The sequence below is a fragment of the Oncorhynchus mykiss genome, unplaced genomic scaffold (genome assembly GCF_013265735.2).
Source record: "Oncorhynchus mykiss isolate Arlee unplaced genomic scaffold, USDA_OmykA_1.1 un_scaffold_308, whole genome shotgun sequence".
NCBI lineage: Eukaryota > Metazoa > Chordata > Actinopteri > Salmoniformes > Salmonidae > Oncorhynchus > Oncorhynchus mykiss.
Window position 1 is genome coordinate 167,152 of NW_023493757.1, and position 15,652 is coordinate 182,803.

A 15,652-nucleotide genomic window follows, 5' to 3' on the forward strand; every position below is an offset into this window, starting at 1 on the left:
CTACCAACTTCATTGGCTGAGCCCTACTGGTGACCCTGTTGAAGTCATGTCCCATCAGGTCATCAGAAGGGCTCAGACAATTGTGAAGAAGAAATGTTACTACTTTAATATGAAGATAGCCTCAATGGCGCTGCCCATGCTGTCACAGACACTATATTGGCACAGATGCATAGATGAGTCTTTTATCTTCTTATGGCTGGGGGCAGTATTGAGTAGCTTGGCTGAATAAGTTGTCCAAAGGTGCCCAGAGTAAACTGCCTGCTACTCAGTCCCAGAAGCTAAGATATGCACACTCTGAAGTTTCTAAAACCGTTTGAATGATGTCTGTGAGTATAACAGAACACATATGGCAGGCAAAAACCTGAGAAAAAAATCCAACCAGGAAGTGGGAAATCTGAGGTTGGTCATTTTTCAACTGATTCCCTATTGAAGACACAGTGGGATATTGGTCATGTTGCACTTCCTAGATGTCAACAGGCTTCCACTAGATGTCAACAGTCTTTAGAACCTTGTTTGATGCTTCTACTGTGAGGTGAGGGCGAATGAGAGGGGAATGAGTCAGAAGTCTGGCAGAATGCCTTGAGCTCGTGACGCTCGTTCACATGAGAGCGAGCTCTGTTCCATCGCAATTCTACAGACAAAGGAATTCTCCGGTTGGAACATTATTGAAGATTTATTTGAACAACATCCTAAAGATTGATTCTATACATCGTTTGACATGTTTCTACGGACTGTAACGGAACTTTTTGACATTTCGTCTGCTCCTAATGAACACACTTCGTGAGATTGGATTTGTTTACAAAACTCGCTAACAAAAGTAGCTATTTGGACATAAATGATGGACATTATCGAACAAAACAAACATTTATTGTGGAACTGGGATTCCTGGGAGTGCATTCTGATGAAGATCATCAAAGGTAAGTGAATATTTATCATGTTATTTCTGACTTCTGTTCACTGCACAATATGGTGGATATCTTTTTGGCTTGTTTGGGCTCTGAGCGCCGTACTCAGATTATTGCATGGTTTGTTTTTTCCGTAAAGATTTTTTTTTTTTTTGAAATCTGACACAGCGGTTGCATGAAGCAGAAGTATATCTTTAATTCTGTGCATAACAATTTTATTTTCATCAACATTTAGTATAAGTATTTCTGTAAATTGATGTGGCTCTCTGCAAAATCACCGGATGTTTTTGGAACTACTGAACATAACGCTCCAACGTATACTGAGATTCTTTTGACATAAATATTAACTTTATCGAACAAAACATGCATGTATTGTGTAACATGAAGTCCTACGAGTGTCATCTGATGAAGAACATCAAAGGTTAGTGATTCATTTTATCTCTATTTCTGATTTTTTGTGACTCTCTTCTCTTTGGCTGGAAAAATGACTGTTTTTTTCTGTGACTTGGCTCTGACCTAACATAATCGTTAGTGATGCTTTCGCCGTAAAGCCTATTTGAAATCGGGCACTGTGGTGGGATTAACAAGAAGTGTATCTTTAAAATGGTGTGAAATACTTGTATGTCTGAGGAATTTTAATTATGAGATTTCTGTTCTTTGGAATTTGGCGCCCTGCACTTTCACTGGCTGTTGTCATATCGATCAGCCCTAAGAAGATTTATCTATCTCTATGAGGCAAGACAATTGTCATTCAGGATTAAAAGGTGACTGCACTTCCTGATTTGGCCTTAGCTGTGTTCGAATACTCGCACTAACTGTACTGTTTGTGACATGAATTGAGTATTTAGTATGCTTATTGGTCATAGTATACCTGTAGAAATATATCATAGTATACCTGTATACCTCTGGCCCTTCTTTGGACACTGTGTTAACTAACCTCCAGATGAGCTTCAATGCTATACAACTCTCCTTCCGTGGCCTCCAACTGCTCTTATATGCAAGTAAAACTAAATGCATGCTCTTCAACCGATCGCTGCCCGCACCTGTCCGCCTGTCCAGCATCACTACTCTGGACGGTTCTGACTTGGAATATGTGGACTACAAATACCTAAGTGTCTGGTTAGACTGTAAACTCTCCTTCCAGACTCACATTAAGCATCTCCAATCCAAAAGCCCCATTTACTACCCACCACTGCAACCTATACGCTCTCGTTGGCTGGCCCTCGCTTCATACTCGTCGCCAAACCCACTGGCTCCAGGTCATCTACAAGTCTCTGCTAAGTAAAGCCCCGCCTTATGTCAGCTCACTGGTCACCATAGCAGCACCCACCCAGAGCACACGCTCCAACAGGTAAATCTCACTGGTCACCCCCAAAGCCAATTTTTCCTTTTGCAGCCTTTACTTCCAGTTCTCTGCTGCCAATGACTGGAACGAACTGCAAAAATCACTGAAGCTGGAGACTCAGATCTCCCTCACTAAGCTTTAAGCACCAGCTGTCAGGGCAGCTCACTGATCACTGCACCTGTACACAGCCCATCTGTACACAGCCCATCCAACTACCTCATCCCCTTGCTGTATTTATTTATTTATCTTGCTCCTTTGCGCCCCAGTATCTCTACTTGCACATTCATCTTCTGCACATCTATCATTCTAGTGTTTAATTGCTATATTGTAATTACTTCGCCACCATGGCCTATTTATTGCCTTATCTCCCTTATCCTTTCCTTATTTGCACACACTGTATATAGACTTTTTCTACTGTATTATTGACTGTATGTTTGTTTATTCCATCTGTAACTCTGTGTTGTTGTATGTGTCGAACTGCTTTGCTTTATCTTGGCCAGGTTGCAGTTGTAAATGAGAGCTTGTTCTCAACTAGCCTAACTGGTTAAATGAAGGTGAAATAAAATAGAAATAAAAAAATACTATGGATATATTTAGTATGCCAAATGTTCCAGGATGTCGTACTAAATTCGCCAAAATATGAGGAATACACGAAGAGGACACTATTTCCGTACTTTAGGGCCAATAATGCAATTCTTCAGAAAATGGGCGTGGCTTCACATCGTTTCCAGATTTGTTGAAAATGGCAGGAAATATGCAGTCGAAGTACAACGAGAGCGGATACAAATTCATTGCTTTAACTAATTATGACAAATATTAAGAAAATGTTGAGCAATGTAATAAAGTAATTACTTTTTAAATAAGTTAACTTACACGTTATATTGGCTAACAATTTGTTAGCTACACTGGTCTTACGAACCACATAGCTTTATCAGTACAGCAGTATGTACCGGTATGTTGTTAGCTAGATACCTAACGTTAGCTGGCTACTTATAGATCAAACTTGACAAAATAATAACTATAGGCTATCTAACTAACTACCCAATGTTTGACGTGATTATTCCCGTCATTCTGAGCTTAGCTAAATGGTATAGTCATTGTGCGTTCTCAATGGACATTCGGGTGCTTTCGTAAATTCGCTCTGGCTGTCTACTCTGCTCTGAATTTACAAACAGACAATCTGACAACGCTCTGAATTAATGTGCGCATTCTGGAACTCCTGATTGAATTTAAGAACACACCTGAAGTCATATAATGTCTAACCAGTAATTTGTTATGCTAGATAGCTAGCAAGAGGTTGCATAGCAACAGCATCAGCTTCCGGTAGACAGGTGAAAAGCTAGTACGCGCAATTGAAAGCATACTGTTCGTTTACAGTATACTAAAATGAACTAATAATATATAGTATGCAGTATATACTCATTAAGTATGTAGTATACAGTATGTTAGTATGGGTATTCGAGCACAGCTCGTGTTTCATCAATGCTCATTAAGAAATGCTAGCGGCTATGACTGAAGGCAAACAAGAATTGTCTTGGGGGTGTGGTTTGATGTGGGTGTTTCTTGGATGTGTTTTTACCATTCAATTGCAATAAACAAGTGCAGTAGTGAATACGTAAGGTTAGCCAGCTTTGCTGTAGAAAACAAAGTTTTGAAGTTGAGGACTTCTCCCGATGAGCATTGACACCAGAGCACGCTCATTTGGGCTACAGTTTGAATCACAATGTACCAGATGAGTGCGGAATCTGACATTGAATTATTATTATTAAAAAAATGTTGTGTTCGATCAAAACATTTGGTTTCGGAAGTGAATGTAGTGGTGCGTTTGGTTGGTGGATCTGCACATCTGTACTGAGGTAGGCTGTGCAGGTAGCCCAGATGAGAGTACGTCTGAGATGGATGAAGGTGAAAGGATCAGTGATGAGTCTACCTACAAGACTGTACACATTTTTTGGTGGAAAATGTTCGGAAAAGGAGACATGGGTGGATTTGCCACAGATGGGGACATAGATGGAAGGGGAGAATCTAGAAGAACAAACAGGCAGGGAGAAGAGGTACAGGAGAACAAAGTAGTAGTATTTTTTTTATCTGAGACAACCAGTAAAATGTTACATCTGATAACGTTGTCAGATGTACAGTGGTTCTTACTTTTGAAAGTTTTGAGCTTATGGAGCCACCGTTTGTGGTAGATGGTGGCAGATTGTGGTAAATTGCGTCTTGGCTGACACTTAAATAACGTGCCATAGAATTATGCGGAACCACGCAAGATGTGCTGCAGGATGCCGCAACATTTAAGCTTATAGGGTTCCAAAAAAGGACCGCAAAAACATACGAAATACGTTGTTCCAACCTGTAAACGAACAGTATGCTTTCAGTCGCGTGTACTAGCTCTTCACCTGTCAACCGGAAGTTGATGCTGTTGCTATGCAACCTCTTGCTAGATAGTTAGCATAACAAATTACTAGTTAGACATTTTACGACTTCAGGTGTATTCATCAATTCAATCTGGAGAACCAGATGGGCATGGTTTGCACATTTGGTGCTATTCCATTGGTTCTACTGTGCTCGGCAAGCTCAATTAAGTGTAACAAATACAGAACCCAGGTCTGATGGCTACCTGTCTATTGCTCCCCCACCTCCAATAGTGTTTCTCTAATGGAACGATGACTGCGCTGGCGGTGAAGGTGGAGTCTGCTCCCGTTCTGAACCCCGGTCAGCTGACCCTGAGCGATCCCGCCTGTGGTCCCACCTACAGTGACGATCGCTTACCTACTTCCACTTCACTGTGAACTCCTGTGGCACCACCAGGAAGGTAAAATGACTATTACCCTGAGGTGATGGGTACTGTGTATTTATGGACTGTTTGCTTCTGTAGGCCGTAATAAGCAATTCCCCTCTACTACATAGTTTATCAACAATTCATGCTGTATGAGAACGAAATCTCATTGAAGTCTTCAGAGGAGGAATATCAGTAAATGCATTACGCATCACAATTGTAGCTATTAGCTCTTTTTCCTTCACCAATTGCTCAATACTTTGTATACAGGGAAAGTGTGCCTCTACTACCACTGTGTCCACTCCACTGCTTGAAGTTCCCCTATTGAAGTTGCATATTTCCCCTATTGAAGTTGCATACTCTTTTAAGGTTAAAGGTTTCCTGCTACTATGTGGTCAACATCACTCGCACATTGGCCTTCCTGACCAGGCTGCGTGACAACGAGCCTTTTGCAGAGACTGGGACTGGTCGACTAATGGTCAGAATGAGACTCGCTCAGGGTAAGCGTGTACAAATTCAGAATTTCAACTTTCAACCATTCCCAAAAATGTAAGCCTTGTGATATATTACTCTTGCGTTCTGAGATCTACAGGTATGGCTATGTAGTAACGGTGAGGAGCTGATTTGGGAATTTGTCAGAAGCCTCTGGTGGGCGGGGGGGGGGGGGGGGGGGGGGGGGGGGGGGGGGGGGGGGGGGGGGGGGGGTAGTGTTGGCAGTGTTGGCTATAAATGGCTTGTGTTCATCGGGGCACAACAGGATATTATAAACAAGCTTTTCTTAATGGACAAGTTCAGATGGTGCCCACTGAACACGACCCCCGGTTGTCTTGTTCTGTGTTCCAGACGCCTCGTATAACACGTTCCACCAGGAGGAGGACTATCCAGTGGTGAGGTACCTGAGACAGCCTCTGCACTTTGAGGTGGAGCTGACCAGGTCCTCTGACCCCAAGGTAGCGCTGGTGCTTGACCACTGCTGGGCCACCCTCAACGAGGACCGCGGCTCCCGACCCCGTTGGAATCTCATCATTAATGGGTAACTTGTTGTTTTAGGGCCTAAACAAGTGTTATTCCACAGGTGTGGTTCCTGAGTAATTAGCAACCTATCATACTTGGCAGGCCATTTATTTTGGCTACCGTGGCTATGCCCCCATCCATAGGTCATGAGTGGTCACAATGGTTTGAGCTTAAAAAAAGATGTGAGCCATGTGCGGTCTGTCACCAGATCTACACCCAATTTAACACTTATGGGAGATTCTGATCACATGCTTGTTATCACTGAGTGGTCCCTGCAGCGTACCATTGGAACATGTAAATCTAGTTTAGAAAATATAAAATAACTCCCTAATCCCAGAATGCCATTCACTGCGCCCGTTTCCTGAGGTCTTAACTTAGTTTGGCCACTTCAGCATGTGGCAAATCTTTGTACTTGTTACGGCGTACACATGACAAGTAGTTTACAGTTAACTAATCAAAAATCCAATACAACCGTAGCACGAAAGCTAAACAGAGTTGCAAGATATAGGTCAATCCATTTTGGGAGGTGAAGTCCTTGGGGGAAGGTATTATGGAGAGGATGATGCAGGAAATATTACTAAGATGGGCGATTTATGAACAATAAATGGTAGGGCAGACAGTTTTTCTAAGCTAAATACCCCTGGAAAGGGGGTCTGATCTGGCAACCCTGAGGTACCATAGTTTACACTCTGATGCTGTGTTCAAATCAGCTAACGACTTCAGTGCATTCAAGACAATTGGGGTACTCCAGTTGAGATCACCATAAGTCTGACATACGCGTATGTGATAACCTGACTGCATTGTATGGCGTTAGCATTAGCTCATGTTCAGTACCACCTTCAAAGTGTTTTAAACATGTGTCCATTACAATCTAGGCAAGAATCAGAACGAATTAATAAAGCGCTAAGTACATTATACTTACGGTACGCTACAGTAGAAACGACAACACGTTACACAGAAAATAAGGTACTTTGATAGGAATGCACGCATGTTCACAGTTAATTGTAAGGAAGACACTAAATGTGCAAGGACTGTATACTTGATCTGGGGAAGTGCTTGGGCTTTCTTTTGAAGGAAAGTTTGTCCGGCTCATTAAATTCTCAAATCGAAATGGTCTGCAACAGTAAAATGGGCTACTTTTGTGAATGAATTGAGGCAAAATTTGAAGTTGAAACGGCCTATAGAAAAATTGCAGGTAATGTGCCTTGGACTGAGGTCAGCGCGGGTTAACTGTCCACATTTTGGAACAGTGAGTGCATTCTGAGATCACGCGCATAAAATCAATTCCCACTGGGGCAACTGTTGAAGATATTTGGAACTCGCGTGTGAAAAGGTTAATGTTGCCGTTACCTACACCTTTTTACTCAATGTTATCCTTTTAGTTTGCTACAGTTCAGTGTTGTGACAAAATGATGGTCAGTCGAATGGAAATCAAGAGCGGCTGGCAAGCTTGGCTTGCCTTTCCGATTGGTTTCAAACAACTGCTCTTAACACTGACTGAATAGTTGTTGGGTTTGGGTTGAATACAGGCACAAGTGACCTCTTGTGTTTAAATTAGTTATTGCACTAAACCTAAAGGATGGTTCAGATGCCTGTGCAGCATGGATGTTTGAAACTGAATAGGATCAGTTGACAGGATCCCCAGAAGTTGATGCCACTTTCAATGGAATTTCCTGTCCTAGAGGAATGCGCTAATTGGGAGTTGCTAAACATGAACAAATCAAGTCAAGTGTAGCAGCATCTTGCTAACTTTATTTAGCTGGCTAATGTTCATGTACAATCCCTTCAATGTTTTGCCTGATCTCCCCCCCCCCCCCCCCCCCCCCCCCCCCCCCAAAAAAAAACAATCCCCCTATTCTCCGTTAACATTTCCCGGTCGACCGTTTGTCTCTGCTTCTGCAGGTTTTCGCTCTCAAAAGTACACATTTTTAATAGCAATATAACACGATTGGATGTTCTATGTCCACGACAACGTTTAAAACCCTAGCAGGGAACCACTTTTGAGGTCTGGGAAAAACAGAAGACATGTCGATTTTGGGGTGTAGTTACCCTTTTTTAGGCAAGTGTGCACCAGGAAGAGACCTTTGTTTGGTTAAGCGGTGTTGCTGTAGCGCATGTGATTGCGGAGTTTGCAAAACAAATGGCCACTGGATTGATGCAAATAATCATGATATAATTCTGCCAGGCTGGCAAAGGCCACTTTGCAGTTAACATTTGATTGAGAAGGTTTTTATGGGAAGCCTTTCCTTCTCTACCACAAGAAGGTTATCATTAGCCTCATCGCTAACGGCTACACAAAGTGTAGACATGCGCTCGCTCTGCACGCATGCGCACAGAAACTGGGCAGTCCTGTGCAGTTTCTGAAAGTTGCGTGGAAATACGAATCGCTGATGCATTTTGTTCATGTCTTATGATTCACTTGGGCAAATGAATGGATTTTCTAACAAGTTGAAGGCATTGAGTTGATTTCCTCCTTAGTTCAAAGCATTTTTGAATATTGTTGAATTTCGGTTTAATACCTGTATTTCGTGATTCCGTTTGGGCGCACCGTATTTTATAGGGCCCTAGTCCATGAAGTTGTCATAAGTATGAACCTAGGATATGCCCTTTTTCCCGCCACAAGAGTGAAATATATGGGCTGGAAATGTAAGCTAGGTTTGAGCTTTTTCAGTGTGTGTCACAAGGTGGACATTTCTCTGTCCCCCTAAGAGTAAGCGACACGTTGACTTTATATAGTGTACCAAGAGAATGCCTTTCGCTTATGGCCATACCAGCCTGAATACGCCTGATCTCGTCTGATCTCGGAAGCTACGCAGGGTCGGGCCTGGTTAGTACTTGGATGGGAGACCGCCTGGGAATACCGGGTGCTGTAAGCGTTTTGCTCCAGCAGAGGGTTCTCTTGTGTCATGCGTGGAGCAACTCCCTTTTATTTATCACCCTAATAATGTTGTGTCTTTTTAATGGACTGCAGTTTGTTAGTGCTTCCCTGCCATGCCCTGATCAAATCAAATAATGGACAGTGCGTTTCCCTCAAAATCTCGGCAGTGCATTCAGCATTTGTTTTTAGGCTAGGAGACTGTCAATGTCTGTAGTCCATTAGGGTCCTGTAAAATCCCTTCAATGTTTTGCCTGATTGCCCTCCCCCCCCAAAAAATCCCCCTATTCCCCTCCGGAGGGGTCAAAAAATGCATTTTCGTTGTCGGCAGGATTCGAACCTGCGCCGGAAGATCCTAATGAATTTCTAGTCCATCACCTTAAACACTCGGCCACGACAACATTGACAAAAGAAAACAGGCTTGTTAGGAGTGAATGGGTCAACAGGCATAGCCTACAGAAAGTAATAATTTAACATTATTTATTTATTATTAATTATTTTATTAAGGCATGGTTTGAAACCCCCTCCTGACAACTATTTTATTATTTATTATTTTTCAACTGGATTTTACAAAGGTGCATGACATGCAGGCGCTAAAAAGTTGTCAGGAGGGGGTTTCAAACCATGCCTATAGGGGAGTCTGCGACCTGAATGACTTAATGGTTATTTTCAATGCAATCGAGTTTTTTCTTTTTCTTTTAGGGTTTAACAAGGTTTCTCACCTATGGCCAATTTGACATGAATTTAAAAATGCCTCAGATAGGACCAAAAAAAGTGTCTGGAGCTTCCCGTCAGGGTAAGAGTGACAACAGGTTTCCACATGTCAAAATGGGGAAATCTTAGCAAATGGCTTCATGGTTATTCATGAGAATCGTGTTGTTGTATTGTTGAGTGTATCATGGGATCTCACCTGAAATCTGTGGCTTGACTACAAACCTGTAACCTATGCTACTGTGGCCTATAGAGCTAGAAGGCTGGATAACCAGGTGTGTAAAGGTGTGAAGTGGGACAGATGGCCTGCAGTCCTATCCCAAATGGACAACTAATCCCTATGCACTTGCGGAAATCTGAGAGGATGCGATTGGTATAAGAAACACGACTAAACTTCAACCTCCGGAGGGGTCAAAAAAAAGCATTTTCATTGTCGGCAGGATTTGAACCTGCGCAGGAAGATCCTAATGGATTTCTAGTCCATCGCCTTAACCACTCGGCCACGACAACGTTGACAGAAGAAAACAGGCTTGTTAGGAGTGAATGGGCCAACAGGCATAGCCTACAGAAAGTGAAATTTAACAACTGAAAGATAATGCAGTAACTCATTATAATGCAATAACACAAAATGTTCCCCTCATTCATTTGTTATTAAGTCCAGCTGTTTTCTTATTTAACCTTGATCTTTGCTCAGCTCCAGAAGGTCAGCATTTGAGAGTGTTTATTATGAATTGTTATTTCACTGTGTGAAGTTGTTATTTCATCATTCTTATTATTACTGCTGAGCAGCATGACTCCTGAGAGGCACTAAAAAACTGTCAGAAGTGGGATTTGAACCCACGCTTCCATGGGAGACTGCGACCTGAACGCAGCGCCTTAGACCGCTCGGCCATCCTGACTACAGCACAGTAACTGGGTATCGGGTTAAAGTGTATGCGGTAAAAGTAGAAATATGAACAACGCTCTAAAATCACCACAGAGACCAGAACAACTATGCACGATACTGACTTGCACTTTCAATAGTCATTTGTTTTTATAAATTAAAAAGTCCAGTCATTGATTTAACCTCAATATGGCCTTCAATGGGAAAGAGTAGTAAATCGTCATTGAATGAGCGCTAAACTGGCATCAGAATATGGCCATTCTGATATAAATGATAAAATTCCTCAGATAAGACTGAAAAAGTGTCTGGAAATATCAGCAACCATCAGGGTAAGAGTGACAACAGGTCCACATGGGGGAAATCCTTACAAATGGCTTAATGGGTCATTTCAACGCAATCGTGTTATTATTTATTTTTAGGGTTTAACAAGGCAGCTCACCTGTTACCTGTGGCTTGACTTTAGATGTGGCCAGTTCGATTACCCTGCAGACTATAAGAGTGTCTTCAGAATATGGCCAATTTGACATGAATTTAAAAATGCCTAAGATAGGACCAAAAAAGTGTCTGGAGCTTCCCGTCAGGGTAAGAGTGACAACAGATTTCCACATGTCAAAATGGGGGAAATCTTAGCAAATGGCTTAATGGTTATTCATGAGAATCGTGTTGTTGTATTGTTGAGTGTATCATGGGATCTCACCTGAAATCTGTGGCTTGACTACAAACCTGTAACCTATGCTACTGTGGCCTATAGAGCTAGAAGGCTGGATAACCAGGTGTGTAAAGGTGTGAAGTGGGATAGGTGGCCTGCAGTCCTATCCCAAATGGACAACTAATCCCTATGTACTTGCGGAGATCTGAGAGGATGCGATTGGTATAAGAAACACGACTAAACTTCAACCTCCGGAGGGGTCAAAAAAAATGCATTTTCGTTGTCGGCAGGATTTGAACCTGGCAGGAAGATCCTAATGGATTTCTAGTCCATCGCCTTAACCACGACAACGTTGACAGAAGAAAACAGGCTTGTTAGGAGTGAATGGGCCAGTAGGCATAGCTTACAGCAACACATTTTGTATTATTTCGCCGAAAAGCATTTTTTAAATCTGACATGTTGGCTGGATTCACAACGAGTGTATCTTTAATTGAGTACCCTTCATGTGTGATTTAATGAAAGTTTGAGTTTTATCGCATTTTATTTGCGCTCTGCATTTCCCCAGGCTATTGGCCACAAGAGACGCTAGCGTATCTATATCCCTAAGAGGGTATTAAGGAAAAAATAAAAGTTTAGTATAAGATATGCAAGGAAAAAGGGAGGAAGGATTAAAAGAGAAGAAAATGAGTTGAGAGCTAGATTGGATGAAGAAATGGGGAAGTGTGACAGGGAACCTAATTATAATATAGAAACGGTTTTAGATTTAAAAGCAAAATTGAGTAAATATGAAATAGATAAGTGTAAGGGTGCAATTATAAGAAGTAGGGCAAAGTATGTTTTGGAGGGGGAGAAATGTACTTCATGTTTCTTGGTTTAGAGAAGAATAAACAGAGGAGAACATAGAGAGATTGAAAATGTAAAAGGTGAAGTTGTCAATGATTATGTAGAGATATTAGAAACAGTGCAGAATTTTTATAAGGATTTATTTAAGAAAGGGGAGGTGGATGAGGGGTGTGTAAAGGAGATATTGGATAGTGTGGATGTGCAAATTGATGTAGAGGATAAACAAATGTGTGATGGGAAGATAACAGTGAATGAAGTTAAAGATGCGATTAAGGGGTTACAAGTAAATAAGAGTCCTGGTGTGGATGGAATAATTGCAGAATTTTATAAAATATGAAAGTTTATCAATATATGAAGGATAATAGTGTTTCAGAATCTATGGTGACAGGGCTGATAACGATTTTATATAAAAATAAGGGGAGCAACTTGAAACTGGAGGATTATAGGCCAATTAGTTTATTACATTCGGATTATAAGATTTTGGCTAAGATACTGGCAAATAGAAAAAAGCAAGTTTTAAATATTATAGCACCTACACAGAATTATAGTGTGCCTGGTAGAGATATTGCTGATACAATTAGAGATGTAATAAATAAAATAGTTAAGCATAGATTTAAATAAAGCTTTTGATAGGGTGGAACATGATTTTATGTTTAGGGTAATGGATGAATATGGTTTTGGTAATAGAATAATAGGATGGATAAGAAGGCAAAAAGTAGGGTAACGTGTAATGGGGTTTTAACTGATTCTTTTATTCTTGAGAAATCTGTGAGACAAGGGTGCCCTTTATCAGCTTTATTATTTGTTTAGTCGGTAGAACCTTTAGCAGCATTTCTTAAAAAAGATCTTATAAATTGTGTACAGACTCCAAGGTTTTAGTTTGATTCATCAAGACGCAGATGATACCACTATAACAGTTAGAGATGAGGGAAGTGTATAAAGGGTGATGGAGTGTTTTAAAGTATATGGACAAGCATCCGGTTAACATGGAGAAGTCAGTAGTAATGTGTAAGATTAATGAGGGGAATTTTACTTTTAAGGTGGTAAGATTATTTTAAGGTGTTATGAGTGTTTTTAGGGGTGAAGGAAATGGAAGCTAGGGATGTGACATGGAGTGGTGTAATAAATAAAGTTAGGAAGGTGGTAAATATGTAGAGGGGGAGGTCTTTGAAGTTAAAAGGGATTTTAGTTGATTTTTTAATGGGATGGGAAGGGGGTGAAAATAGCTTTAAAACTTTGACTGCAGGTTATGAGGAGGGGGGGGGAGGGGGGGGGGGTTAAAGTTGGTAGATTTAAGTGTAAGGAAAACAGCAATTAGAGTAAAAATGGTACGGAAATATTTATTTGGTGAATTGGATTATGGGAGGAAAATGATTTTTTAAGAGTATTTGCAGGAGGTTGGGAGGATTGGGGACAATGGTTTATTGAGGAGTATGAAGAAGGAAATGTTAGGTAATATACCTTTGTTTTATAGAGAAGTGTTTGAGGCTCGGGGGCAGTTTTTACCAAATATTTATTATGAATGTACCATTTTAGAAAATCAGCCTATATATTTAAATCCAAAGATAAGTGTAATAATATGTTGTTTTGTAAATATGGGATGAGGCAGATATGTTATGTCACCTGAGGTAATTCCTGGGTTCCTTCCATTTCAGGCAATATATGATGTGGTTGAAGTAGATGAAGAGATAGTGGGGCAAAAAAAGTATTTAGTCATCCACCAATTGTGCAAGTTCTCCCACTTAGGTACACTTCAACTATGACAGACAAAATAAGAAGGAAAAAAAAAATCGTAGGATTTTTAATGAATTTATTTGCAAATTATGGTGGAAAATAAGTATTTGGTCACCTACAAACAAGCAAGATTTCTGGCTCTCACAGACCTGTAACTTCTTTAAGAGGCTCCTCTGTCCTCCACTCGTTATCAGTATAAAAGACACCTGTCCACAACCTCAAACAGTCACACCCCAAACTCCACTATGGCCAAGACCAAAGAGCTGTCAAAGGACACCAGAAACAAAATTGTAGACCTGCACCAGGCTGGGAAGACTGAATCTGCAATAGGTAAGCAGCTTGGTTTGAGGAAATCAACTGTGGGAGCAATTATTAGGAAATGGAAGACATACAAGACCACTGATGATCTCCCTCGATCTGGGGCTCCACGCAAGATCTCACCCCGTGGGGTCAAAATGATCACAAGATCGGTGAGCAAAAATCCCACGTGGGGGCCTAGTGAATGACCTGCAGAGAGCTGGGACCAAAGTAACAAAGCCTACCATCAGTAACACACTACGCCGCCAGGGACTCAAATCCTGCAAATGCTAGAGAGCATTTGGATGATCCAGAAGAAGATATGACATTCTCCCTATGGTCAGATGAAACCAAAATATAACTTTTTGGTAAAAACTCAACTCGTCGTGTTTGGAGGAAAAAGAATGCCGAGTTGCATCCAAAGAACACCATACCTACTGTGAAGCATGGGGGTGGAAACATCATGCTTTGGGGCTGATTTTCTGCAAAGGGACCAGGACGACTGATCCGTGTAAAGGAAAGAATGAATGGGGCCATGTATCGTGAGATTGAGTGAAAACCTCCATCAGCAAGGGTATTAAAGATGAAACGTGGCTGGGTCTTTCAGCATGACAATGATCCCAAACACCGCCCGGGCAACGAAAGAGTGGCTTCGTAAGAAGCATTTCAAGGTCCTGGAGTGGCCTAGCCAGTCTCCAGATCTCAACCCCATAGAAAATCTTGAAAGTCCGTGTTGCCCAGCAACAGCCACAAAACATCACTGCTCTAGAGGAGATCTGTATGGAGAAATGGGCCAAAATACCAGCAACTGTGTTTGAAAACCTTGTGAAGACTTACAGAAAACATTTGACCTTTGTTATATACCCTTTGTTGGCAATGAGAAAGTATTGAGGTAAGTATTTGGTCAGTAACAAAAGTTTATTTTCCACCATAATTTGTAAATAAAATCATTAAAAATCCTACAATGTGATTTTCTGGATTTCTTTTCCTCATTTTGTCTGTCATAGTTGAAGTGTACCTATGATGCAAATTACAGAACTCTCAAATTTAAGTGGGAGAACTTGCACAATTGGTGGCTGACTAAATACTTTTTTGCCCCACTGTAAGTAAAACTACTGCGGAGAATATGTACAAGAAAATATGATGTATTCCTGGGGAGTGGGTGATTTTAATAAAAAGAGGTGGTCAAAAGAGCGAGGGGTTTACCGGTTTTATATTCTGAAAGTTATGGGGAGAAACATGATTTAAATCAGGTTTAAAACTTTAGATGGTTTATAAGTGGGTGTAGGGTGTTCGCAAACATGTGAAATCAATATGGAAGAATGTAAATGTAAAATAAATCTATAGAATGTGAAGACAATGATTTTAAAATAAAGATTTTTACAAATGTGGTTTGCATCAAATTTATAGGGATATTAAAAAGAGAATGTGATTTGTGGTACGAGGGTGGAAAATTTGATGCACTTTTGTTGAATGTAGTAGGTAGCATTTTAGAGAAAGATAGAGATAATATATAGATACAGTGGAGGAAACTGTGGGTGAGTACTTTAATTGAAATTCTATCAAATGGAAAACTTGTAATTAATTGGTTTTAGTTTATAATCGTTTTACTTTTTCTTT

General features: G+C 40.9%; 1 protein-coding gene and 1 non-coding gene across 2 annotated transcripts; both read left to right on the plus strand.

Annotated features, from left to right (window-relative positions):
• Positions 1-4,543: 4,543 nt before the first annotated feature.
• LOC118950496 (zona pellucida sperm-binding protein 2-like) lies at positions 4,544-7,434 on the plus strand. Its single transcript, XM_036973752.1, has 3 exons — positions 4,544-5,221; positions 5,396-5,526; positions 5,870-7,434. The coding sequence occupies exons 1-3, from the start codon at positions 5,172-5,174 to the stop codon at positions 6,061-6,063; spliced, it is 375 nt and encodes a 124-aa protein (XP_036829647.1). The 5' UTR covers positions 4,544-5,171; the 3' UTR covers positions 6,064-7,434.
• Positions 7,435-8,797: 1,363 nt separating this feature from the next.
• LOC118950501 lies at positions 8,798-8,916 on the plus strand. The gene has a single exon (XR_005042483.1). It is a non-coding gene; the product is annotated as a 5S ribosomal RNA (ribosomal RNA).
• Positions 8,917-15,652: the final 6,736 nt, after the last annotated feature.

Coding starts and splice junctions, on each gene's coding strand:
- LOC118950496 (XM_036973752.1), top strand. CDS start 5,172: ATGCTGTATGAGAACGAAATCTCATTGAAGTCTTCAGAGGAGGAATAT. Junction 5,222..5,395: donor TCTTCAGAGGAGGAATATCA/GTAAATGCATTA, acceptor TACTCTTTTAAG/GTTAAAGGTTTCCTGCTACT. Junction 5,527..5,869: donor CAGAATGAGACTCGCTCAGG/GTAAGCGTGTAC, acceptor TCTGTGTTCCAG/ACGCCTCGTATAACACGTTC.